Source organism: Pipra filicauda, unplaced genomic scaffold (genome assembly GCF_003945595.2).
Source record: "Pipra filicauda isolate LSUMZ 115617 unplaced genomic scaffold, ASM394559v2 scaffold21_size4447388_pilon, whole genome shotgun sequence".
NCBI lineage: Eukaryota > Metazoa > Chordata > Aves > Passeriformes > Pipridae > Pipra > Pipra filicauda.
The window spans coordinates 314561-342111 of NW_024104332.1; the positions used below are offsets into that span (position 1 = coordinate 314561).

General features: G+C 46.4%; 1 protein-coding gene across 2 annotated transcripts in view; it reads left to right on the forward strand.

Moving 5' to 3' along the window:
- Window positions 1-26810, forward strand: part of FN1 (fibronectin 1) — a 52559-nt gene extending 25749 nt beyond the window's left edge. The window contains exons 20-46 of one of the 2 annotated variants that reach the window (XM_027735657.2): window positions 293-559; window positions 2114-2208; window positions 2545-2713; window positions 2957-3043; window positions 3744-3935; window positions 6236-6508; window positions 7545-7727; window positions 8999-9088; window positions 9656-9925; window positions 10321-10437; window positions 10771-10935; window positions 11607-11762; window positions 12482-12595; window positions 14289-14558; window positions 16357-16544; window positions 17626-17713; window positions 17880-18056; window positions 18270-18359; window positions 18570-18749; window positions 19285-19374; window positions 20227-20693; window positions 21245-21383; window positions 22706-22870; window positions 24097-24222; window positions 24810-24916; window positions 25465-25575; window positions 25956-26810. In XM_027735657.2, coding sequence (XP_027591458.2) covers window positions 293-559; window positions 2114-2208; window positions 2545-2713; window positions 2957-3043; window positions 3744-3935; window positions 6236-6508; window positions 7545-7727; window positions 8999-9088; window positions 9656-9925; window positions 10321-10437; window positions 10771-10935; window positions 11607-11762; window positions 12482-12595; window positions 14289-14558; window positions 16357-16544; window positions 17626-17713; window positions 17880-18056; window positions 18270-18359; window positions 18570-18749; window positions 19285-19374; window positions 20227-20693; window positions 21245-21383; window positions 22706-22870; window positions 24097-24222; window positions 24810-24916; window positions 25465-25575; window positions 25956-26030 — 4451 coding nt within the window. In that variant the 3' untranslated portion in view covers window positions 26031-26810. The remainder of the gene's footprint in view (window positions 1-292; window positions 560-2113; window positions 2209-2544; window positions 2714-2956; window positions 3044-3743; window positions 3936-6235; window positions 6509-7544; window positions 7728-8998; window positions 9089-9655; window positions 9926-10320; window positions 10438-10770; window positions 10936-11606; window positions 11763-12481; window positions 12596-14288; window positions 14559-16356; window positions 16545-17625; window positions 17714-17879; window positions 18057-18269; window positions 18360-18569; window positions 18750-19284; window positions 19375-20226; window positions 20694-21244; window positions 21384-22705; window positions 22871-24096; window positions 24223-24809; window positions 24917-25464; window positions 25576-25955) is intronic. The other variant, XM_027735652.2, reaches the window with a different exon arrangement.
- The last annotated feature ends 741 nt before the right edge of the window (window positions 26811-27551 follow it).

A 27551-nucleotide genomic window follows, 5' to 3' on the forward strand; every position in this document is an offset into this window, starting at 1 on the left:
GGCAGTGACCCAAATCAGTGCAGCCCAGAATGCTCAGGTCTGCCTGGCCAACTGAGTTACTGGCTAGCATTGAGGCATGGATAGAGTTCTTTCACTTCCATTTCCAGCTCTCCCATGGTCCCCACCTTCTCTGTTCCCTCCTATTGCCCTCACACAGTGAGTCACAAACACAGGCTCACCAACCTCCTTGTACACCCATGGTTTGTGCGTGGGAATGGACGTGCTTTGGAAGCGGGGGTGAAGTAGAGATTCAGCTGGAAAGCTGAGGGATGTTCCTCTTTTCCTTCCCCAGAGCTGGATACCCCCACCAACCTGAGGTTCCTGAACACCACAGAGCACTCGGTGTTGGTGCTGTGGACCCGGCCCCGGGCGGTGATCACGGGGTACCGGCTGACGGCAGGTCCCACGAGGGGAGGGCAGCCAAGGACCTACAACGTGGGACCCTCTGCCGGCAAGTACCTCCTGAGGAACCTGCAGCCTGGCACCGAGTACACCGTGTACCTCGTGGCAGTTAAAGATGACCTGCAAAGCGACAGAGCGACTGGAGTCTTCACAACTTGTGAGTGACACACGCCCGTAATGCCATGGCCCTTCTTCAAAACTTGTGCTCAAAGCAGCTATTGTGAATTGGTTTACAGAAGCAGCCTTTTGAAGTAGCATTCCAGCACAACAGCTTGGGAAATAGTCCTTATTCTTCTTTCTGAACTAGTTGGCAGGAAAAAGAGTTATTTGCGTTGAAAAGTTTTTAGTAAAATATATTTCGGCTTTCCTGATTATATTAAAAAAAAAAGGGGAAAACTAACTACTGGTACCTCAGTTTTTATTTAGCTGAATGTCAAAGAAATTGAATTTTACTTGATCTTTCTAACTATTTGATTTTTGGCATGATGAGTTAAGGAAAGCATACAGCTCCCTTAAAATGGGCAAGGAATAATTAGTCTGTCATTTGTATAAAGCTGAAAGCAGACATTTCTCAAGCCCAACCATACCATCTAAGGCAGCTTAACTGCAGTTACTCAAACTGACACAAACATGGCATTCTATCCTTTTATTTTTTTATTTTTTTTTTACATTTCAGTCATCTGTACATGTGCTGCTGGCTTGGAAGAAATATTGAGCAAATTCAGGGAGGAAAGGGAGTCCTATAAGAACCCACACATACTTCTAGAAAGAACAAATAGATTCAATGTTTAAATAATGACGATGCCATCGTATAAACTAACAAAATTCAAAGCCATCCAAGCCCAGAACCACATCCTCTTTTCAAAAGAGAATATGGTTTCTTTTAGAACAATGTGAAACTAAAAATAGGGGTTCAGACTTTGAATCAGAATAACACTGTTGACATTGGCAAGGTACTTTTTGCTGACAGTCAGTCTTATCTAGAGATATTTCTCTATTAGGATATGATTTGGTATCTTAAGTTAATATTGCCTTCAAATTCTGGCTTGTCTGAATGAAATCCGTCCAGTTCAAGACTGTAGATTAATCAACCAAGTCTTTTCACTAAGAACAAGGTCATTTCAGACCCAACTCAGTGATGACCCAACTTAGGCTGATTTTGGGATTCACAAAGGCTTTGGATTCCCTGTGATGCTCCTGACAGATATCAATGAGACCACAGATGCCTCAGCCTGACTTTGGACTTCAAAAGAGTTGAAGATGTTGGTGAGGGTTAGGATGATCCTTGCTGGGACAGCTGGATGACAGACAGGGGTGTAGGGTTCTGTTGATTGGAAGGCAAATGGGGGGTGAAGGGAAAAAAAAAGCTATTTTTTTAGGAACACTTTATGTATTGTGCCAAAAAAAACAATAATCCCCAAATTCTTGGGGTTGGATGCATAGAGGATCATGAGAACCAGTTCAGTATTTTCGTTTTCCTCAGGAACAAAAGCATCCCCTATGATCAGACCACTTGCATACCATAGCTATCAAGCCCAGCAGCAGACAAAAATAACCTGTCAGATCCTTCTCAAATCCCTGGATTTTCAGAAGTGTTGTGGTTCAGCAATCATTACATACCCCAGCTCTTTGGGCTGCTGTAAGTCAGGTTTTCTGACTGTTTTGAGCCATCATAGCAGGTAGACTTCAACTTTGCCAATTCCCTTCACAGATCAGCCTGCTGGCTCTGTTCCTCCTTTTAACACAGAAGTGACTGAGACTTCCATAGTCATCACCTGGACACCTGCCCCAAGGATTGGTTTCAAGGTAGGAGAAACTAAGGCCTGTGTTTCTTTTTCCTCTTGCTTCATTGTGGGTGGGAGGGCGGATTGAAGCAGATTCTTATGGACTGCAGTGAAGATTGGAGCACAAGGGAAAGGGGTGCAAAAGACCTGCTGCTTACAGGGTGTGGGTTTAGGTGACAGAGGTCAATGCAATCATGGGGCTTCAGGTGAAGTTCATCTGAAACACACGTTACAGGATTAACAGCTGGTGTGTGGCTTTAGGGCCCACGATGCTCATGTGGGATGATAAGTCAGGATGCTGATGGTTAGCTGGGATAGGAGCATTTGAGACTGAAAAGCAAACGTTGCTTCCCTGCAGCTGGGGGTGCGCCCAAGCCAGGGCGGGGAGGCTCCGCGGGAGGTGATCTCGGACTCCGGCAGCATCGTCATCTCCGGGCTGACCCCCGGGGTGGAATACACCTACAGCCTCACGGTGCTGATGGACGGCCAGGAGAGGGAGACCCCCATCGTCCGCAGAGTGACCACACGTACGGAACACTTGCTTTTCCACGATTACTCCCACTTGCTTCCCCTACGCTCCCCGGGCTGTCTTATGGGAGTCATTTCCTCCTGTTGAGGTAGCACTGTCTCATGCGGTGCAGGGCCGCAACTTCAGGGGAATATTTGTAGCTAATTCCGAAGGGTGAGGGTGTAATGTGGGGAGAAGGGGTGCTGAGGCAGCCGGCGTGATTCCCAGTGTGCCACTGACCTGTCTATCTGAACACTTGCAGCACTGGCTCCACCAACCAGACTGCGCCTGAAGTCCAGTCCTGATACCGGGATCCTGATTGTCTCTTGGGATAGAAGCACATCTCCAGGTAACTGTGTGAACTCACACTATGCTCAAATCTGTTGTAGCAGAATGGTAACACTTCTTCTCTGGTGCCTTGCTGTTCAGTAAGGAGACTTCAATGGAAAACGTGTTGAGGAATTTAAGGAAAAATGTACATACTTCTAGATATTAGCATTTTGCACTGACAGTAACTTATTATTTTGGAGTTTGAATGTGTTCAGATATTTCAGTTGTTTTAAGGATTTGAAGGATTTCTTCAAATATCCCCAGGGGTTTAAAAATAGCCCAAGGGAAGGAAAGCGAAATGTACCACAAAGATTTTGGAAGTGACAGATGAGTTTGTGTTATTGAGAGTAAGTATGGAAGTTCTGACAATGTTCAGGGTAAACTCTTCTCCTGCAGTAGCTGATGGGAGCTGTACAATTGACTTCCACAAATGGAGGATTGAAAGCTTTTTAAAACCCCTTTCTGTCTGTAGCTGAACCTTTTCTTGATGAGTCATGAGACTTTCAGTTTGGTGAGGAGTTGAAATGCTGTGAGAATGGCATGGCTGCCTCCTGGGAAGCTCATTTTGGGGTGCCTGACAAAGCAACCTCTTGCCTGCTGGGCTCAGGGTGGCAAAATCACTTGTAAAATGTCACGTGTTTGCCTCAGTTGTTGCGCTGAGCCCTGCTGTAAATGAGCTCAGCAGGAGGTCACTGCACACTGGCCTCTCTGTATTTCAGGCATCAGTGGGTACCGTGTGACCACTACTCCCACCAACGGGCAGCAGGGCTCTACCTTGGAGGAGGTCGTGGGTGCAGATCAGACCACCTGCACCTTTGAAAACCTGAACCCCGGTGTGGAGTACAATGTCAGTGTCTACTCAGTCAAGGATGACCAGGAGAGTGTCCCCATCTCTGAAACCATCACTCCAGGTAAGGAAAGGATGAGCAGCAGGTTTAGCTACTCAAAGTCCAGTGGCTGAGCGCAAGAGCTCTGCATGCACAACTCCTCCTAGCCTGGTGACAGAGGGCTTAGGCTTTACATTTAGTCTCAAGAAGCAGAATAGCCAAGTACCAACATGTGACAGAGCAGTTCTTACACCCCTCTACTTCTCTACGTGGATAGCCTTTAGTTGTCTGTCACAGGGTGGTGGCAAAGAGGAGGTGGATCTGGTGTATCCTTACACTGAGCTGGAGAGTAGCAAAGACTTGACTTAGCTCTGAAGTGCCCCAGCACCTGGAGCACAGCTGATGAGAACAGGAAGTAGGTGATCAGAGTGGGAAGCAAGCACAGGAGAAATTCTGGCAGCAATAGTGACAGAAAATCACTTGAGCACAATGGAGAGGAAAGCCAGGATTGAAAGGTCCATCACTGTAGCACTTCTGGGACACAGAGTGGTGTGTGCCACCTCACATGGTGTGCTGGGATGACTGCAGAAACCACCTTTGTAGCCATAGTAGCAAAATGCATCTCCCCAAATGGTTTCATTTCATTTTCCTGTGTGAGGGGCTTTGTGTGTTTTTGTTTGTGCTCAGCCCTGAAATGATGCCAGCTACTGTGTTTGCTTGCTCTTATAACACTGCTTTAAAATTTCCACGCTTCACTGAAGTGCTGTGTGCTCCCCAGGGGGGAACTAATACTGTGATACATCATAATTAAAGCAGTAATAGTTTTAGCCCTTCACCGTCTTCTGGTGGGGGAAAGCTAAGAATGTATGTCTCTGGCTTTTAGCACTCTTTAAAGGTGATATGGTACATGCATTCCATGTGGATAAAGCATGATCTTACAGAAAACTGGCATTTTTTGCATTGATTCTGTAAAATAAGTATTTTCCTTGAAGAACATTAAAATAGAACATAACGAATACAATTAAAACAATATTTCTGTCTCATAATTCCTTTTCAAACTAACTTGAAATGATCCAACAGGATGGATACCAAATCCTGCATCTTTGACTCACCTACTGGTGTCTGATCCTGAGGAAAAGCATCCATTAGCTCCCACAGGATCACCTTGCTAAAGTTACACAGCCAAATCCTGTGGCTTAAATCAATACCAATGTACTGACTTGAGCAACTGAGGGTTTGGCCATTGTCAATTAAAGATGCATCTGCCCAATTCCCTGCCCAGTTCTGTTGGTCCTAACATGCAGGAAATGAGCACTTTTAATAATAGTAATATCAATAGAGGAAACAGTCACAGCTGTGCTTGTTTTCCCTACAGAAATTTAGGCAGTATCTGGAAGGTAATTAAAGAGCATCCTTATTGAATGGCTCAGATCTGAGATTTTCAACACTTTAGCCAACAATATCAGGCACTTGGCCACAGCATGTGCTGGGCATAACCTCTGAATATGGGGATGTTGTCACTGACAGGATTCTTATCGTCTAAAGGTCATTTTTAACCATTTTACCATCTTTCCAGGAAAGTATTTTATTACTCACTGTTCACTATCATCTGTTTTTAGCACAGATATTGCAGCAGGTAGTGGTAAGTAGAACTTGAGGAATTCTGGGCCAGATCCTCAAGCCATTATAGGGGTTTGAGGCTTTTCTTCCAAGTCCAGTGTAAATAGTTCAGACAGTGGATGATCTACCCTGAAACTTTGATGGTTCTCCCTAGCTGAGGGTCTAGTCTGATTTAGCCCCTTCAAATAAGTTGATATTTTTATGACCCCAGTGATAAAAGTTAGACTCACCATTTGAAAAAGACAAGAATTCTAGAGGGTCAATCAACTATTATTTCAGAGTTGTTGTTTTATTTATATATTAATAGACTTTGATCTCTTGTAGTCTACCTGTAAAAAAAAAAAAGGGAGGGGGGCTGTATTTTTTCTGTTTCTATTTTCATCAGAAAATGCTGGGTCTTTATGGCTCATCATTGCACAAAGTAGATTTTTTGCAAGTTAAGTGCCTCTTGTAGGGCTTTTGGAAAATTGTTATCTCTATAAAGTGGAAGCACATTATCTGAGGGTTTGCCCGGGGAAGCAGCTGGAGACTGCATTGAAGGGTAAATATTAAAAGACAAAATGAAAAAAAGGAAAAAGCAAAACCACCAAAACCTACAAGCCCACCAGAAACCCTCCTTTCCCCCCAAGAGAAATTCTGCATATCACCTCAATTGCTTCTAAAGGTCTGTCAATGTTAATAGTGATGAACACTGCTTTTTTCTCCCTTGTCTTTCTTTGCCTCTGTGTGTCTCTGCCTTTCCCATTTGCTCTTTAACTCATTAGAGGTGCCCCAACTCACTGACCTAAGCTTTGTTGACATAACTGACTCGAGCATCGGCCTGAGGTGGACCCCGTTAAATGCCTCCACCATTATCGGGTACCGCATCACAGTAGTTGCAGCAGGAGAGAGTGTCCCTATTTTTGAAGATTTTGTGGACTCCTCAGTAGGATACTACACAGTGACAGGCCTGGAGCCGGGCATTGATTACGACATCAGTGTAATCACACTCATTAATGGCGGAGAGAGCGCCCCCACCACTCTGACACAGCAAACGGGTGAATCTTGAAAACTTCCATGTTTTGGGACGTGGGCGGTGTTCCCTGCTGGCACTGGCTGTTGGGATGATGGGGCTTTGTCAAAAGAGGAGTTGAGCCACTCACTGTGGGGATGCCAGACAGACGCGGCTCGCTGCTTTCTCCAAACGGCAGCTGGGGATGGGTATGTGCTGCTCAGTTTCTGAATTTGAGGCATTTCAATACCATGAATGGCTGCAGACTTGCCAGGCTCATTCACCTTCTGCTCTTCAGATTTCCAAGATCCAGTTGGAATGGAGCCTGTGTGCGTTCGCCAGCCTTTAAAACTGTGATTCCCCAAAATAAGAGTGCCAAAGGGCAGAGCAGATCAGCAGACACACCCTCCAGCTGTCTGGGCTTCCAGCAGTCCATTTCTGTAGTGGCCTCACTCTTTCCACAATACCCCAAGGGGTGCAGATGGACACCACTCCCTGAGGACATGCCAGTGACAGCCGTGCCACACTGTCGAGGGTCTCTATAGTGCATGAGCAGAGGGCAAGCTGGAAACTGGTTCTTGCATGAAATCCTGATGTGTTTGAAATTCCTGAGGCTGTAAATCCTTCAACACAAGTAGAAGTAGAGTCATAGGAAATTAGTGATATACCCTCTCCTCTCCTGCGTGTGCATGTATGGATTCTAGATGAGATTACTTTTCCATCTGTAAGCTGCTGTATGGCAACTTTAAACCTCTCTTGGCACCACATCTGTGATATGAAATCCAGCTGCTAGAAGCACATTACTGAAACTTGCTACCTTGTTCTCAAATTAGCCCCATGGGGTATATTTAAGGTATCAGGAATTGCCAAGAGGTTAAAGCGGCCTGACAGTAGTACAGACACATTTTTCTCTTAACCATAGTGGAACCAAGTGTAGTCTAGAAGTCTGTCTGCATGAGTCTGGTGCAGTAGTCAGTAGTCTGTTGTGCATGAGATACTTTCTGTGGAGATTCCCTGAACATGCATCTTGATCAACTGTTATGAATCAGAGGACTGAGCTAGATCTGTTCTTTGCTGTGTAGCTGTGCCTCCTCCCACTGATCTCCGCTTCACTAACGTGGGGCCCGATACCATGAGAGTGACTTGGACTCCCCCGACTTCCATCGTGCTGAGCAGTTTCCTGGTGCGCTACTCACCCGCCAAGAAGGAGGACGACGTCGCAGAGGTGACAGTTTCACCCTCAGACAACATGGTGATCTTAACAAGTAAGTGGGTTACCTATGTAAGGCAAACAAATATAAGAGGCCTCTTTTCATAAAAGCATAGAATTTTTAGGGCTGGGAAAGACCCCATTGAGTCAAACCATGAACCCAACATCACCATGCTCACCACCAAGCCATGTCCCCAGGTGCCACATCCACACACCCCTGAACACTTCCAGGGATGGTGACTCCACACCTGACCAACCTTTCTGTGAAGAAATTTTTCCTAATATCTAACTTTGACCTCCCCTGGTGCGACTTGAGGCCTTTTCTTCTTGTGTATTGTTACCTGGGAGAAGAGACCAACCCCCACCTTGCTATCCCCTCCTTTCAAAGAGTTGTAGAGAGTGAAGGTCCACATGACACAAGAGGAGGCAAAAGAAAAGTTGCTTACTCTAAGTGTAGCTGGCCAAATTCTCAGCTGGTCTAAGCTGATGTCTCGAGTAGCCTCATACAAACTCACACTAAATGGGCTTTGGCCTCTTGCTTTACTCAGGTTAAAGCCAAACCACAGGAAAGCTTTTTCCTATCAATCCAAGGACAGTGATGAATCAGGCTATTGGGCAATTGCATTGATTTGCAGCCTGGTTAGGTATTAAGAGTAAATACATATTATTCACCTGGTTTGCCAAGGACATGCAGAGGTTCAGGGAGATGATCAGAATGTGCAAAAGGTCATTGCTCCTTTTGGCTTTGTATGCTCAGACCAGAAAATACATATTGCTTGGAACCTTACAGGACATGACGACAAAACACGGGCATTTTCAAAAAGCTGACATTAATTTTTGGTTGTATTTAAAGTTGGGCTTTTTTTTTTTTTCTTTGCCCTGGAATCAGGTTGGTTGAGCAAGAGACAATACCCACTTTCAGAATAAGAGACCAAATCTGGAGCTCATCTGAGTTCCAGTAGCTGTGTTGAAAATCCTTGGCCCTATTCCAGTTTATATCAGCTGAAGCTTTGGCCTGGTGCATAACTAAACTACAAGATAACTAGATGGGATCTTGTAGAAAACAAGTTGCTTCTAGTCAGTCTCCACAAACTGATGAAGCAATGATACAGAATTCCATGCTCCCTCAGGCTAAAGCATTGCAGGCAACTGTAATACCAAAAAAAATAACTGGCTTAAATTTTTGACTGGCCTGGAGGCTCAGATCTTCCATCAAGCAAAACCTGATTACCTCTTTTAAGAAATACAGTTAAAATTGTGTAGGTTGAACAACTTGTAGTTATTAGCAAAGAAATATGTCTAAATCCCTGTTCTTAAATTCCACAGACCTGCTCCCTGGTACTGAGTATCTGGTGAGAGTCTACAGTGTTTCTGAGCAACATGAGAGTGCACCTCTCTATGGAATCCAGAAAACAGGTACTTGGATGCATCCCAGGACATCCCTAATGTCATCCTTTAAGAATTCATTAATTGGACTTCTTAGCTCTCTTTTGTGTGTTGCCACCTTGTTGATGGGTCATCAGCTAGATTATCATCAAATGATAATCATCAAAAGCAGTGCAGATGCACATCTTGGGGAACACTAGGAAATTCTGTGTTTGCTATCTGAGAGCCATAACTGCCATTGTTTTTTAAATTGTAGACCCTGGTGTGAATGTACCCTGAGAACAAGCCCAGGCAGAGCGTGTTGTATCTGTCACTGAGTCTGTCTTGTTCTATAACTGTGTAGCAGACTTTGCTGGTCATGTGCATTGTTTTTCACAGTGTTGTCTGTGTGTGCCACATATGCTTTTCCTGCTGTCGCATTCCAGCTCTTATTTATCTCACTTGGATCCTGAACACATATTTGTTTAGTTCCACAGCTGAATAGCATTTGGTTCCTTACCTGGCAGTGTCATGGTACAGAGCTTAAGGAAACATGGCAGTGGTGATTACGACGAGTAGCTCGTGGAGCTCAGTCTCTTGTCTCTTTGCGACACGCAGGTCTCGATTCCCCCACTGGCCTTGACTTCTCGGATATAACTGCCAACTCCTTCACTGTGCACTGGATGGCTCCACGTGCCGCTACCACAGGCTACAAGATCCGGTACCAGCCGGAGCAGGGCGGTGGCAGGCCCAAGGAGGACCGTGTGCCCCCCTCACGGAACTCCATCACCCTCACCAACCTACTGCCAGGCACCGAGTACGTGGTCAGCGTCATCGCCATCAACGGCAGGGAGGAGGGCATGCCCCTGGTCGGCCAGCAAACCACAGGTGAGCTTGAGAGAACGCTGCCTAAAAGTTACAGTGAGGGGTTTGAGTGTCCTCTAGTGAAGGAGTCGCTGTTAAACCAGATCTTTCCTACCAGCTGGTAAAACTCAGCTCACGAGGAAGCACATGTGATGCTGAGGTAGGGCCTGGTTTATAAAAAGGTGGGAGGACCCATGCTACTTTCAGACCAAGTCAGACCAATAGTTAGCAGAACTATTTTCATTACATCTGGTCCAATGCCAGATGATTTTTAACCAGATACATTACTTGTCGGTGTGTGTGCACAGGGCTAAAAAGGCACACAGATGAGTAGCAGAGGAGCACCGTAGGGTAGAGTAGAGTATGTAGCTGATGTAAACTGTGTTTAAATTCTCCTTTCAATTCTCTTGTTTTTCTAGTGTCTGATGTTCCAAGGGACTTGCAAGTCGCCCCTGCTGGCCCGACCAGCCTCGTGCTTTCCTGGGATGCTCCTGCAGTGACAGTGAGATACTACCGGATCACGTATGGTGAAACAGGTGAGGGCAGGCAGCTACAGCCAGGCACAGACCAGGAACTCTGTTCTGAGGCCTTAGAAAGCCACAGCAAATAGCAAAGGCAACTTTGGCTGTAGCAGACACAGAGGTGTCTTTTTTGAATAAGAGCAAACAATTTTTTGTCTACCAAAAAGAGCATCTGGAGCACTCTCGTGATTTGAGAGGTGGTTCTGCATGCATACTTCATTCTTTTCCTTGGGATCTCTGAAAAGGAATTTGACCCAACAACCATTGAAATCAATAGAGTCCTGCCTTCAACTTGATGCATACAGGATTGTCCTGCTTTCTGTAATGATTACATTTGTTTTTCCACAGGTGGAAGCAGCCCTGTGCAGGAGTTTACAGTGCCTGGCACCATGTCTACTGCCACCATCAATGGTGTCAAACCTGGTGTGGAATATACCATCACTATGTATGCTGTAACTGGCCGTGGAGACAGCCCTGCCAGCAGCAAGCCAGTCACTGTCACCTACAAAACAGGTGAGACCTCATTGAACCAAACAAGACACAAAAAAACCCCAAACCCTACAGCTTTGTGTTGGCTTGTCCCCCCAAATGCGTTGCTGATCCCTGGTTTCTTTTAGAAGCCATGGGCTGTGTTGTGAGCCCATCAGTTTCAGTGGAGCTGCAGATCTTGGTGGCCCAGCATGACAATGACATGACACGGAAGGGGATCGTGGGCTTGGAGGAGGGAGATCCTGTGGAGTCCAAATGGGGATACAAGCAATGTTTGACTGCTCACTGCAGAGTGGGAATCCTGTTGGGCTTTCATATCATGGAGTCACTGCTGGCCTAACACTGGTGCTTCTGGTGCAGTGTCATCCTGACTTTCTAACTCCAAGACTGTCACCTCACTCCTCATTCAGATATAACCTAATCTTACTCCTGCTGTAGCTGCAGATAAAGGCATTTAGTAGCCTTTAAAACAGCAAAAATCCTCAACTAATATTGATTCGAGGTCAGTCACCTGCACGTCATGGTTAAGGCTTTTTTGGTCTGGGCTAGCATGAGGGACAAATAAGCAGCAACCTGTGTTTTCTAAGAAGTGCAGCCTAGAAAAGAAAGAGCAGAGTAAAATTCAGCCAGGAGACAACAGTGGGGGGAGGGTTTCCTTTACCAACATACTCAGAAAAAATATTTTTATTGCCTAGAAATAGACACACCATCCCAGCTGCAAGTCACCGATGTCCAGGACAACAGCATCAGCATCAGGTGGCAGCCTTCAACATCCCCAGTCACAGGGTATCGAGTGACAGCTGTCCCCAAGAAAGGACACGGGCCCACAAAAACTAAAAACGTCCCTGCAGGTAAGAGTGCATGTCACCTTCACCAGATCTGTAAGAATGTAAGAGGTGAACACTAAAATCTTTCTCCTGCTTGTAGCTTTTTTGCCATCCTGCTGCCTTCAGTTGGGTCTCATTCAGAAGAAGCTAGGGCAGACTTTTTGCTCCAAAACCTTTATATTTCTTTGACACCACTGGGCTGCAAGGGATTATTCTTGGCAATCTCAGTGTCTCTGAAAGGCACCTGCATTTCAAAGAAATGCCATTGGATTTTCTAGCATCCAGCAAAGCTTCCTCTGAAATCCTTCTGAAGGTCACATAACGTGCCCCTTGGTCGTAGCATGGACTCAGTCACACACACTACAGGCTTGAGCTCGTTACTGTGGAACCTGCCAGGTCAGCTCTTGGGAACACAGTGCATTTTGGGGGATCAGCAGAGGTTAGCACTCAGGGATGCTTGTGATGCAGCTGGGGTGATGGCCAGTCTTAAACCGGAAAATGATGGAAGCTGTGCTGTACCTCCTGTGCTAACCTGCCCTTTCAGCTGTGGGGCCTCTGAGCGAGTGCCTTGCTGTGCCCTTCAGAGCAGCATGGTGCAAGCTGAAGGCAAACCTGGTTTGTCAATCCCGTCTTGTTTTAATGACATTTATTCATGGTATGACTTTTACAGGTCCTTCATTCAAGGCTACTTAGAGGGCAGTTCTTTGCTATTCTTTCTGACTAATGCTGTTTTTTCCTGCCAGATCAAACTCAGGTCACTATTGAAGGTCTGCAGCCCACAGTGGAGTACATGGTCAGTGTCTACGCTCAGAACCAGAACGGGGAGAGCCTGCCCTTGGTTGAGACAGCTGTCACCAGTACGTATTTCACTTCATGGGAGCAAAACAAGTGTTATCTGCCAATGTCTGAACCTCCCATGCAGCACCACAGTCCCAGGGAAAGCAAAAGGCAGGGGCCTGCTCTCCAGGAGAATTCAAGGTGGTCTGCCCTGTGAGAAGTACTGTGCACTTAAGTTGCAGATGCTGGCACAAACACAGTCCCTCTGCCTCAAGCACTGGCAAAATGCAATTTCTTGCCCCCTCAAAATGCTGCGCTTCTGATTTTCTTTCACTAAAGCCATGAAGTCTTTTGGGGTTTCGTTTGCCATCAGCCAATCAGTGGGTAAAATGTGCAAAGATCTCCTTTGAGGAGCTAGGTGGCAAAGGTGATTGCTCTTGAGGGACGGGGCTGGGCTTGGCAGCACTTGCCCCGTGTGAAGAAGTAAGGGAAACCACATGAGTTGTATCAAGAACTTGATACAACTGCAGAGGAAAGGGCAGGTCAGTCCTAGAATTATTGTGTCTGCCTGGGTGAAACTGCTCTGGTCCCAAAGAAGACACAAGAGGAAATATGTGACTCAGGGATATCTCTGATGTGAAGTGCCTTTTTAGGGACACCTTTGGGCTAGGGATTTTCTTGCATGTTAGTCCTTTTCTCAGGCTTGTATTCAAAACCGTAACTCAGCCCCAAACATTACAGAATTGTCCTAAAGACAACTGGAGCTTCTCCATAGCCTTACAGAGACGAGAAGAGAGTCCACATCGATTTCAAACCAACAAATTTCTCGACAAAAATCACCTTTGCCAACTAGAAAATGTAGAAAATTGAAGACTAATATAACATGGCAAATAAGGAAGTTGAAACCTTATAGAAAAGCATAATTTTGATCCAATATAAAAATAATATATCAGATCCTCCCATTTTGTGTAACAAGTGGGTATATTTCTGTGGTAGCCACTCCAGACTTCTGTGAACAAGGCTCACTTACCCTGCTGTCTAGCACTGAATTCCCACCTTGCTGGGAAAATCTGATTAATTGGTCTAATTGGGAAGTGTGCCTAGCACCCAGCTGCACCTGTGGACATTCATTCCCTGTGCACTCAATACAAAACTGAAAAGTTTGTTCCCAACTGATTTTAAAATATAATATACTGAGTAATTTTGCTTTCTTGATTAGTGTGTTAATTGGGTATTAATTTATGAAAGAAAAACAGTGGGGCTGATTCTCCTTGGGCTGGCACTTTGCACAGCAGCTTACAACAGTGAAAGGCCAGTGCAGCGTGAACCCAAACTTAGTCAGGTGGGTTCTCTGGCTGCCTTTAGCACTAACAGCCAGTTACATGGGAGAAATGGGCCTGAACATTCCCATTTCTTTTTTATACTCTTGTCCACTTTAAGGTAGCTTAATGCTGTTAGAGTTGTATAAAAGGTGTTTTGGTGCCAAAGGGACTCAAAAATAGGTAAGGATTGGTGTCCTGGCTGCTTTGAAGGTGGCAATACAAGTCCTTTTGGTTTCAACAAGGCCAAGATTGCCTTCCTGCTGTCTGGCACCCCCAAACTCAGCCTCATGGGTGTGAGCATGTGTGCAAGGTGCAGCACAGAGGAGAATCAAGTACCCCCTTGCCACGCAAAACTGAAAACTGCTTTGCATGTAATGGAAATGCTTTTTATTTTGCTCACACACAACCTGCTTTTTATCACATAACCTCTTACCGTTAATTTGCCTAACAGACATTGACCGCCCTAAAGGACTAACATTCACTGACGTGGATGTTGATTCCATCAAAATTGCTTGGGAAAGCCCACAGGGGCAAGTCACCAGGTACAGGGTGACCTACTCAAGCCCTGAGGATGGAATCCATGAGCTATTGCCGGCCCCAGGGGGCGAAGAAGACACTGCTGAGCTGCATGGCCTCAGGCCAGGTTCTGAGTACACTATCAGTATCGTTGCCATTTACGATGACATGGAGAGCCTGCCCCTCACTGGGACCCAGTCCACAGGTACACCTTCCACTACCCCCAGCAGGCCATGGCAGCAGGGGCTTCTGCCCTGTTGGGTAATGTGTGCTTCCATGTGCACCTGGGAACCCCCGGGGCAGCCGAGGGGATGCGATTGCTCTTGAGACATGGCTCAGCTGGTGCCAGGGAGCTGGTTGAGAGCAGGGTCAGCCTGCAGACACACTGAGAAGGAAGGAAAGATAGTAGGATTGGAGGAGTAGACTCTGGAGAAAGAAGGGGTGTGTGTCCAGTAGTATCCTGTTCCTTGTCGTGGAGCCTAATCTGTCATGACCTGCCCTCTCACAACGCTCTTGTCTTACCTTTGGGATGTGGGGCACCTGGAATCAGAGGTAGTTGCCAACAACAGAGAGATGAGGGCAGCTTTCCTCCCCCAGAGATCTTGGATGGGACCAAAGATCAGCAGGAAGAGCTAGAAGATTCCCTAACCCTCAGGTCTCACAGAGCCTCCAGCTCCTTCACTGGCACTGCCCTAAGGACCATGGCCCACGTGCATGCCCACACCCTGTGCTCACATCACCTCCACAAGGAGAGGACATGCTCCATTCAGGAGAGTCCCTTCTGTGCCAGGCTGATCCCACCCCATGTAGAATGTGTTGAAAATTCCTTTGTGAAAAAGGAAAAGGAAGCTAATTGCTTGCAATAAAATTGCTTCCAGCAATATGGAATCCATTGCCAAGCTTCCAGCATTACCAGATGTGACTTTGTTACACAGGTAGCACCTGCGTAATAAAGGTCTGCTGTTCACTTGTGGATGAAAAGTTGGTGCTATAATTCCAGAGGTGGAATGAAGACAGTGTTTCCCAGTGTACAGATTGCTATGCTAAACTGCAGCAAAGAGCTGTATTGATGAAACAGCTGGCTGACTACCTGCTAGAAATGCAAATCTAGGACTTCTTCAAATCCACACTCTGTGGTTTACATTTTGTGGGCTGTTCAAAAGCATATTTGAAGTCATTCAAGATTTTCCATTGACTCTCACGGGCTTTAGATTGAGTTCTGAGCAAAGCAAGAAGGGAGAATTGTTCTGTGTTTCCATTTTATAAAACTGGAAAACTTCACAGCAATGTGCTCTAGTGGGCACTGTGGTAAGGGATATCTTTCCTCTGTTTACAACCCATGGATTACCAACAGTAAGGCAAGAAAACACTTCAGTGGATGCTCCTTTTTTATGCAAACATTTGTTTATGAGGATATCAGATATGTTAGCTCATGAACAGGCTCTTGTGTGATGAGCCTTACGGCCACCACAGCTCTGCTTTTCCATTGCCTTGCTCTCTGTGTAGTAATTTACACTTGTGTAAGTGGCTGTTAAATGCTTCCCCTCTACATTTGCAGTATTTTTATATCCTCTCTGCAATTCCTGAGCCTTCTTCCTACTTACTTCTGTAAATCATCATGAACAGATAGGGGCAAGTGAAGCAGGACTAAACTATGAGCTGTGGGCTGAGAAGCAGAGACTGGTGGAATAATTAAAACAGACGAGCCTGCTGTAGATTTAAACACCTCCCAAAGCCTATAGGTTATATCATAGCAAATGTCAGTGCTCTCTTAACTTCAGGGCCTGAAGCATCAATATCTCCTTATTTCTGCTGGAAAGTGTTATGTAGATTTGAGAGTCTCCTCCTGAATACCATGTCCCCTTCCGTGGTGCTTTATGCCTGTGCTTGTGGAAGGCACACCACTTTCCTGGCCTAAACCTGTCTCAGGTTCGGGAGAGAAGGCTGTTTTATCCAAGACTGTCCTTTTTAAACTAACCGTGTGCCAATTTGGATTTTTGCAGCAATTCCACCTCCCACAAACCTGAGGTTCACTCAGGTAACTCCCACCAGTCTCACGGCCACCTGGAGCGCACCCAACGTTCGCCTCACTGGCTACAGAGTCCGAGTGAACCCCAAGGAAAAGACTGGGCCTATGAAAGAAATCAACCTTTCTCCAGACAGCACATCTGCAGTCGTGTCTGGATTGATGGTAACTCTTTTCTTTGTGTTGGGAGGAGGAGGTGTTAGGAGAACTTGAAGCAATTTCCAATTCCTGGGTCAGGAACTTCAGTTGGAGCAGAACATTACAACTCCTGAGGGTCTGACTGAAGCTGGTGGCTGGTCAGACTGCAACTACTCCTCACTGTAGTTTTGTAAAAAGCAAGTAATTGACCTGCTGGATCTGCATTCTTCCTCATCTCCCAGCACAGAGAGACTGGATGCCTTAATCAGATGCAAATTACCAGGTTCACAATCAAGAGTAACCCAGTAAAATGCTTTTACTCATCTCTCACAAAAGAGGTCAAGTAAAGTGATCTAAGGCAGGGGTTTTCAAGCTGTGATATGGGAGCTCTGGCAGTCTCTTTCCTATTTTTAAGACATCTGCAAAATGTAAGTTAAAAATGCAGGTCTTTTGTGAGTAGGCTTAAATTTGCTATATAGCCATCTTCTCCACTGGAAACATTTCAGGAGTTCCTGAACTGGAAAAGGTTGAAAATCACTGCTTTTATGGTTCCTGCAATCTTAAAAAGCTACTGATCTGTTTTTAAGGAGTTTTATGAATCATTTTCAAAAATGAGCCTTAAAAAACATTCTAATCTAAGTGGGCTCATGGTCTGATGGAGTCAAGGACAAAAAACCTCACGCTATAACTTTTACCGTTCTTTTATTCACAGCAAGAGTCACCTTATCATTGTAAATGGCATCCATTAACCCTGGGAAAAATAGGAGGGAAATGAGGGTTTTTTTCCTGAAGAATCAGCTTTGAAGCACAGATTCCAAGATGAGGGATGATGAATAAGCTTTTTCCAGGATTTCTTCTGCTCCTGAGTGTGTTCATGTGCACTACTAGTATTACCAACAGCACTGTTTATCAGGGTCCATGTCTACTCTTTTATTACAGCTGGAAATAATTAGAATTATCCCATCAATCCATCCCTGATTTGAGTTATTTTAAGGTTTCATACTTCAGTGACTGAGAAATGCGGCTCCACCAAACCCTGAAGGAGGGCAGGAGCATTTCCCCTGTGCCAGGTCCTTCTCCTGACACTGTGTAACCTTGTTCCTTCTAGGTAGCAACCAAGTATGAAGTGAGTGTGTATGCCCTGAAGGACTCCCTGACCAGCCGGCCAGCCCAGGGGGTGGTCACCACTCTGGAGAGTAAGTAGTGACCCTCCCCCAGTGACCAGTTAGTCCTGTGTGGATGCAGAGGCCGGGATCCTGCTCTGTGTTGGAAACGGGCTCTGTACAAAGCTCCACAAGCACTTGGCTGATAGGATTCACAGTCCCCACTGTACTGACAGGACATCTTTTCCTCCTGGTGCAGATGTTAGTCCCCCTCGCAGGCCCCGTGTGACAGATGCCACCGAGACAACCATCACCATCACCTGGAGAACCAAGACTGAGACCATCACTGGCTTCCTGGTTGAAGCTGTCCCAGCCAGTGGCCAGAACCCTGTTCAAAGGACCATCAGCCCTGAAGTCAGGAGTTACACTATCACTGGTAAGTGGGGGCTTCTGCAGGTGCAGGCCCTACCCGGGGCATATCAGATTCTTGGATTCTAATTGAATTTCCTTGAGGAGAAATACTGCAGGAACAAAAGGAAGGAAAAAATATGAGTTATAAAGACCAGTCTCCAAGAAGAGATTGTTGAAAGACATTCTGATGGCCCTTTTGGATGGATTAGCTAACATTTATGTTTCAATCTCATTTTAGGCTTGCAGCCTGGCACTGACTACAAGATCTACCTTTACACTCTGAACGAGAATGCACGCAGCTCTCCAGTAGTACTTGATGCCTCCACTGGTAATGATCTTGTCTGACTTTTCTGCTCATGTTGACACATAGTAACCACATATGGTCAATTAGGAGTTGCCTGTGTCTGATCACATTCAATGTTTACTGTGACCTAGAGCAATAGGTTTTACTCCTGAGTCTGAGAAGGGTGTCGAGCAGATAGTAAAGAGTCTGCTGGTCTTTACTGCATTTGACTTGTTTCCTTTTGCTTTCCCCCAGCTATCGATGCTCCTTCTAACCTGCGCTTCCTTACAACCACGAGCAACTCCATCCTGCTTACCTGGCAGGCTCCCCGAGCCAAGATCACCGGCTACATCATCAGATATGAGAAACCTGGCTCACCTGTCAAGGAGGTTCTGCCTCGCCCTCGGCCCGGCACCACCGAGGCCACTATTACTGGTAAATGTTTTGTCTGGGAGCTCTCCATCTGAAACACCTAAATATGAAGAGAAAGGGAAGGCAGAATTATAAAATGTGTTGGTGGTCAGATAATAGAAAGAGACAGTTTTGTTCCCTTGTTGTGGTTTCCAATGCCAGTCAGTGGTTTTATGACCACACCTGTCCTACAACACATTAGTCTTCACTGATCATTCAGCCACCACAACCGACCAATCCAGATGTTTGTTTCTACTGTCACCACAGTTGTTGTCCTTTCAAGGAAAAAGGTCCTGACTGTGGCACCCTGCCAGTCACACCTGCTAGGCTCATTATGTTTGGGTCTGTGATCCCAGCTGACATGGTCAGATTTCAGACTTACTCTGAGAAACAGGAGGCTAAACTCTCTTGTCCTCCCTGAAAACCTCAGATCCAAAATGCACACACCCATGCTGTAGCCATTACCCACCTCTCATTCTGCCTCAGATCTCACACATAATCATAAAAGAAAAGCAACTCTTCATTTTAAGATGGTTTTATGTCCTTCCTCCCTCCCTAGGTTTGGAACCAGGTACTGAATACATCATCTACATCATTGCAGTGAAGAACACTCAGAAGAGTGAACCACTGGTTGGCAGAAAAAGGACAGGTAAAACAAAGCTCTGGATTGGTGTGTGCCAACAGGAGATGATGTTTTCCAGTTGCAGAATACAATGTCAGGATTGAAATGATAATGGTTTTTAAAATATCCTGTTCACACCACTCACACCATGTCTTTTTCTGTTGAGTCAAATAGGCTTCGTAAGAAGGTTTTTCTTTCTAGGATGCAGGAGGTACAATTCTGAAATTACATTAATTGTGTTTAGCTGTGCTTGAACGCTAAGAACAGAACAATATGCTTGGTGCTGGATTCTTGCCTGGGTACCTACTTGATAATTAAGTTAGAGTTGACACTCACATTAGTGCCTAACACATGATGGCATCAAATGCAGAATCCATTCATTTGTTGCCCGTTGCATTTCCTTACTCTGCAGCCTTCACAGTATGAGACTGAGATACCTGTAGCAAGCAAAATACCAGCTAGGTATCCAAATGTGACCAAGGAGCTAATTTCTTCCTCCATACCAGTGATTCCTCTTAAACTGATAACCTGTGACTATCATTTTTAATCATGTGTAATAATTTCTTCTCAATTTGAGCAGTGGTGGTGGCTTCTTTGGGTTCCAGTGTTCAAAACTGTTGCTCAGCTGTATAAAAAACTTCATACCGACACACTTCTTATGCCTATGTATGAAAGATGTACAGATATTTATATGGTATATAAATATAGAGAGAGAAATTAACTTTACAGTCACAATGAGGTCATAAAAAGTGTGTTGCATGCTGGGATGATTGCTAATATTTGCTGCTTGGAGTGGTGTACAGCACCCACTGCAGCTGTTTAATTTGCTGTTGTTGATTTGCACGCTTTGCTTTATGACTCCAACTTTTCTTTGGCCAGATGACCTCCCCACATTGATTACCAGACCACACCCCAACCAGCCTGACATCCTGGATGTGCCTTCCATTGACGAGGGGACCCCCTACATCACAAACAACAGGTATGACAATGGAAATGGTATCCAACTTCCAGGCACCTCTGGGCACCCACAGACAGTAGGACACCAGGGCCAGCAGGTCTTCTTTGAGGAGCATGGCTACAGGCGGCCTGTGCCCACCACAGCCACTCCCCTCAGGCCGGGCTCGAGGCGGCCGCTGCCCAACGTGGACGAGGCCATCGAGATCCCGGGCTACCAGGTGCCCATCATCGTGGAGCCTTCCTACCCTCACTCCCGCGGGCCCCGGCGCAACGACACCACGGGCCAAGAAGCTCTTTCTCAGACAACCATCTCCTGGAGGCCACTGCTGGAGAGCTCGGAGTACATCATCTCCTGTCAGCCCATCAGCCAGGACGAGGATACACTGCAGGTAACTGGGCTGTCCCGGCAGAGCCTCACCTGTGGCAGCACATTCCCTTGGGAGAGCAGTCCCTTTGCTGTGCTAAGAGAGTGCCAGTCAGAATCAGCTTGAAGAGTCTGTTTTAACACACAGCTGAGACCAGAAAGGATAAATGCCTCCCTCCTCTCCTTCATGGAGAAGGCTACAGGATAAAACAGCTAAACCAGAAAGCCTTGAAATGCTGTCAGGACCAACATTTCACCAGGGAAGGAGGCAGTCAGGGAGCTGAGTGGGAGTTTCAAAGACTAAGGGCTGCTTCTCCAAGCCAAAGACTCCTCCTATGTCTCCCTTGGTTTCTGTTTCCCTGAAATGGCAGTAATAACATACCCCTCATGATCTATAGTCCAGAGTAGGCAAGTTTAACTTGGTATTGTTTGAAGTTCTCAGAACATCTGAGGGGAATGGTCTGGCTCCAAGATGGTCATAGAGGTCAGTCTAAGCCTCTCTTTCCTGTGAGAGGTAGCACCTAAAGGGTGTTCACTCCTCCCTTTCCAGTGACCTGGCCTTGTCTCTTGTTGCAGTTCAGGGTTCCTGGCACTTCCTCCAGTGCCACGCTCACAGGTCTTACAAGAGGGGCCACCTACAACATCATAGTGGAAGCCCTGAAGGATCACCGCAGACAGAAGGTGCTGGAGGAGGTGGTCACAGTTGGCAATACTGGTAAGGAAAAGCCTTACAGAGACTGGGTGAACCTGTGCTGTCCCTGCCTCATTTCCCTTACTCAAGGCAACCTACCTGGTGCCCAGGCTTGAGAGTAGTTCAGAAAGGAAACCTTTTCTGGTAAGGAGAGTTTTTGTAGCAGGACACTGGGACAAGTGATTTGTGAGGTCCACTGGTTTGGGATAACTGACTGTGGGACTAGAGCTATTCTGATCTGCTGTCTAATCACAAACAATGTGCTTTGGTGCTCCACAAACTCCTCAAGGTTCAGTGCCCAAGAGAGAGACTAAGAGAGCTGGTATTTGCTCCTCTTGAAGGAAGTCTGGGATCACGCTGGAGTCACAGATTCCTGCCTGGCTGCTTAACTGCCCTGTCAAGTCACTTCCCACTGCTGCTGTTATCCAGCAGCCCTGTAGACCATCCCAAAGGCAGGTCTGGCAGCAGGGCAGGCTGCCCACAGAGATGCTGATTAAGCACCAACAGGCAGCATTTAGAAGCCATGTGACCAACCACAAGTACTTGTGGTCTGAGACAGCACTTCCCACAGCTGGAGAGCCCAGAGCCCACACACCCTGTGGGACCTGGGGCTGGTCAACAGCCCTCTTCTCCTTCTGTGTGTATTTTGAGGTGAAAAAGAAGAGGAGGAGAGGAAATGAAGAGATAAGGGTTTATTTTCTCCATCCATTCAGTCTCTCCATGCAGCTTCCTACTGCCTCCACCTCCCTTGGAAATAAAGCTATTTTTCTGCTTTCAGCACCCCAGTCTGTTCTAGACTGAACCAAAACCATTAACTCTCGATCATCACGTGCTGAACTGGTGGTTGTAAAACACCTACCTGCCAGTCAGGGCACACACCTAAGGTGAAAAATCACTGTCCAACAACACGGTCTGCTCTCCTTCTCTCATGCCCCTGCCAAGAGCTGGAACCTGAAGCGCCCCAAAAAAGTGCACGTGCACCTACCAACCCCTGTTATCCCCAGCATCTGACAGCACATTTCTCTTAAAAACAGGCAGAGTCAAGTCATTGCTCTCCAGCAGCAAATGCAGAAACTCACACTTGCTTGAGATTTGGCAAATGAGAAAATAGCCTTCGTGCCAGTTTTTTTAATCATTCAGCTGCTGTGACACATGCAAATGGAAAATGAATCCCAGGGAGTCTGGACTGCTGACAGAACCATCAAGTACATGCCCATGAGGCAGCTCCATTACTGTCAGGGGATTATAAGAAGAAAAAAAGTGTCTATTCAGTGAAAATCGTTCTGTGTTTCAGTAGTTCCTATTGCTGAGTGTGATGAGTGTTTCTTCTCTTTTTTTTGTTGCAGTGTCTGAAGGACTAAACCAGCCAGCTGACGACACCTGCTTCGATACTTACACTGGCTCCTTCTATTCCATTGGCGAGGAATGGGAGCGCTTATCTGAAACTGGCTTTAAACTCTGGTGCCAGTGTTTAGGCTTCGGCAGTGGCCATTTCAGATGTGATTCTTCTAGTGAGTAGCTTGCTTTTAACCACCCCCATCTCCAGTCTCCCTGAGCACTATTGGCATGTTTGACAGAACCAGCCTGATCCAAACATGAGGCAAAGGAAGGCAGGATCTGAAGTATTTAAACCAAAGCAATGTTTTACATCATGAGAAGTGATGGAAAACTTTGGTTGCCTCTGAGCTGTGCAGCTTATCTAGTATTGCCATTCACTGCACCAGCAATGATAATATTGTACTGATAAATTAATTTTCACCCTAGTTAAATGTTTGTTTTATTTTCCCTACCCTTGCCAGGCAAGGTAATATGTAAAAGTGAGATTGGCAAGACACCCAAGTGACAGTGTCTGAGTAACCGTTTGAAACAACAGCTTTGAATATCAAGTTGGTTTTGGATCTTCATCTCCTGATTGTACACATTGTTACAGTGGGCCGGAGAGGAGTGGTGTGGATTTCTCCACTGGGGTTACAGTGGGTGTTACAGCCAGTCTGGTTTGCAGTGCACAGCCTTTGCAAAGCATCTTGCAAAACCAGTTTTCTAATTTTCTAACGCTTCTGCCCAGGGCACTAAGTTTTATTCTTTGCAGGACTGTGGTTTACATGGAAAAGCGTAAAACTTGATGTAAGGGAGTGGAACAAAAGTCCGTGATTAAGCAGTTTAACACAACACATACCCAACTAATTGAAATTAGGCTTTTAAATTGTGGGATAAGCTCAGCAAAGAGGATATTTCTGCAATTTGCATAGGCTCAGAGGAGTGACTGAAGGAAAGACTCTTATTTTACAGGATTAATATTTATATGTCATTATATGATACACATGGTTTACCCATTGTGTCTTGCAGCCTCTGTGATACAGTTTATACTGGGTATTTGCTCAAAAAAAAGAGTATTTAAAATATTTTTCTCTTTCTTCCTGCCCCATGTCTGTTAAATTCCCTTTCATTTCTCTTCCTTCCCTGTTAACCAACCTTCCTCTCTCTCTCCCCACTCTTTGTCACATCCTACCTACTCTTTTCCCAAGAGCCTCTAGCCATTTCCCAGAGCTGAAACAGTCCTCAGCAGTTAAAAACTGCAGCATCTGAACCCTTTCCTCCTTGGGACTTAAATGAGGTGAAAAGATTCCTTCTCTTGCCCTTTTGTTGGCTCCTGAGACAATGCCAACCTGTTTCTCTCCTGCTGTGCCACTGCAGCATGTGGGATAACTCCTGCTTCTTGTTGCTCTGCCTCCCCCAGAGTGGTGCCATGACAATGGAGTGAACTACAAGATTGGGGAGAAGTGGGACCGGCAAGGGGAGAACGGCCAGATGATGAGCTGCACCTGCCTGGGGAATGGAAAAGGAGAATTCAAGTGTGAACCTCGTAAGTCTCTTTGTGATGTTCATTTGAGCCCCCATTCAGGAAATTTCAGCATCTCAGGGCTGTCCCCATTAACTTTTTGTCCTGCCTTGGAGGCAAGCAGAATATCAGTGTGTCTGATTCAGGCTGGACTGGTGACACCTTCAATCTGTTCTCACAAGGGCTGAAGACATAAATCTCATATTCCTGAGCCTGAAAAGAAGAAAACCCTCTCTTGTGAGCTCAGGTCACAGCACACTCAGCCCTGCCTGTCTGTGGCCCTGGAGCTGCACACCAGGGACATGTCACTGCACTGAGTGGTGTGGATCACCCCAGGTGGACTCTTCTGCAGGGCCTGTGGCTTGAATCTCCTCTGGACTTCATGCTGTGATTTAAAGTGCATTGCTCTTGTCAGGCCAATAGCCTCATGTTCTAGTTAAAAGTGTCTCTGGAGCTATAAAAATGACTGATGTTCCCCTGCCAGTCTGTGAGGCTCTGATCAGACACAGAGAGTGCACTGGCCATGGGCTCCCCTCTCGTCACCAAGCTGCTCTGAGAGTGCTTAAAGCCAAGCACAGGCCCCACAGTGAGCTCTGCCTGTTCCTCCACAGATGAGACCACGTGCTACGACGATGGGAAGATGTACCAGGTTGGAGAGCAGTGGCAGAAGGAGTACTTTGGGGCCATCTGCTCCTGCACTTGTTACGGAGGACAGCAGGTAAGGAGCAGGGATGTGGTGAGCTGAACATAGGGAATGGAGAGAGAGGCTGTGCTTGGGTGCAGTTCTAAGACTGCTGGGTTTTAGGTCATGAAAAGGACCAAAACAGGCCCATGTAAGAAAAATGATTAGTAGAAGAACTTAAATATTTGCTATGAGGGGCTGCGTGGTATAACATGGGAGCAGCCTCACTGGTGTTGGTGGCTCTGTAGGCACGTGTATGAATGTGGATGAATTAATGGCTTTTAACCTGAAGGAGGGTAGATCTAGATTAGATATTAGGAATTAATTCTTCCCTGAGAGGGTGGTGAGGCCCTGGCACAGGTTGCCCGGAGAAGCTGTGGCTGCCCCATCCCTGGAAGTGTCCCAGGCCAGGTTGGATGGGGCTTGGAGCAACCTGGTCTAGGTAGAAGGTGTCTCTGCCCATGGCAGGAGGGTGGAATGAGATGATCTTTAGGGTCCCTTCCAAGCCAACCCATTCTCTGAGTCCTGGCAGCTCCTTGGCCCTCCCACCCGTGGGGTGTGACCGGTATGTTGTGTCCTTGCAGGGCTGGCGCTGTGACAACTGCCGCAGACCCAGCGTGGAGGTGGCCCCCGAGGGCTCTGCTGGCCACACCTACACACAGTTTACACAGAGATACCACCAGGCCACGAACACCGTGAGTACCCCTTCCTTCTCTGCCCTGTCTTACTGTGAGCCTGGTCTCTGGCACAGCTCTGGGGGGTCCGTGCAGAGCTAAGGGTGAGAGGAGCTGCAGCTTCTGCTCGGGCAGGGGTGCATGAGGGCACTGAGCCAGCCAGCACTGCACAGCACATCTGCATGAGCCCACCCTCCACACACACTCAGTGCAGGATCCGGTTGCATGCTCCGAGGTGGTAGTGCATGGAGAGATTCCCAAGCCTTCCCTTGCTGCCGTGAGCCAACTGCGCGCTTTGTGCTGGGAAAACCGAACAGCAACAATTCCCAGCCCAAAGCACGGCAGGGCCGTGTCCGTCCTCCCAGGATGGAGCACTAACCGATTTCCTTCCCTCCCGACAGAACGTGAACTGCCCCATTGAGTGTTTCATGCCCTTAGATGTACAGGCAGACACACAGCAGCCACGGGGAAAGTAACAGCGAGCGACACTGGCGGCAATGGCAACAGACAAACCAAAGCATAAATACCCATGTGCCACGGTCACCATCCAAACTGGAGGGATGCTAGCAAATCTGCATCTTCTGAGAATGGCCCTCTGCTCTGGAGCCATTTTCCCAGCTTAAGCTCAACTCACAGCTTCTCCAAGCGCCACTCTTGGAGTGTTTCAGACTTTTCTCATGATTGATAGCGATTGTCTTGGTTCTGCCCAGGGTGTTGAATACCAGTCAATATTTTCAAATTTAAAGGGAAAAAAAAAAAAGCGAGGTGGGGGAAGGTTCTAAATCACAAATTTGGTGGGGGATCAAAATATTGAGGGTGAGGGAGGGTGTAGAAATTCAAGGTTCCCGTGCTATGCAAAGAACATTTGAGTACAACATTACTGAGGTTTAGGGATAGGAAAGTCCACCAAACACTTCTGCTTTCACATAAGCGTGCAGCCAGCAATAAGATAGGAACAGCAAATCCAATCACTGTGATACTTAAAATATGCACAGTCCTAATCCTTTCTCAATGATCCTAGTATTTTTCTAGCTGTATCTTTATATCTCATACCGTTATTTATCAGTTTTGTTCCCCTGACCTTCAAGTGTTTTTATATGGGAATAAAATGTATTGAGGACACTTAGTATGCGGTTGACAAAGAGGAATTTGGTGTAATTATGATCAGTGATTATTTTTATACTGTAAGTGCCAAAGCTTTACTACTGTGGAAAAGAAAAAAACAACTCTTTTAATAAAAAGATTTACAAACCAGACATATAGTTTAAGTGATTCTCTTTGCTACCATGGAATTTAGGATGAAGATGATTATGCAGAGCGGGATTATGCAGAGCGAGATTATTCTGAGCGGGATTATTCAGAGCTGGAGTAAGAGTGCCTTGACACAAGATGGACCAAACACCCCAAGGAAGCATGAAGTAAACCTCAAGAGAATATTGGTAGAGCAGCTTGTTAATTAAAGGCTTGCAGCTGCACCCCCTGCCCCTGTAGAGCGCAAAGACAGTGAGTAGGTACAGGCTTGCTTTGGGGCAACAGCGGGAAGGGAGGGAAAGGAAAACAGTCCCTGCTTTGCACGTGAACTGAGGTATAGCAATGGTCCTAATCCAGCCAGACACCTACATACCCCAAATTAAATAAGCTTTCAGTGGTTGAGTTGCCAAAAGGAGCGAGACCGTCCAAACCTGTGATGTTGGATGTGTTCAAGGATTCAGAGCCCAGCAGGGGACAGGCAGCGCCTTCGTCCCTGCCTGTGCCTTACGGGCCCCTTTCACATCTCCTGTGCTTCTACCTCATGGGACGGGGAGGGAGGTGAATGAAAAATTCCCCTCAAAACCCTTTTTAAAACAAAGCCAGTCTTTAGAACGAACCAAGTCAGCACTGAGTCCCTTTCGCTTGTGCTGCCAATGCTGCCCATGCCTGTCCAGCCTTTGCAAACGCAGAGCAGGGTCAGGAAAGGTCCTGCCGCGATTCCTCGGCCCCATTCCCGCCTGGCTGCG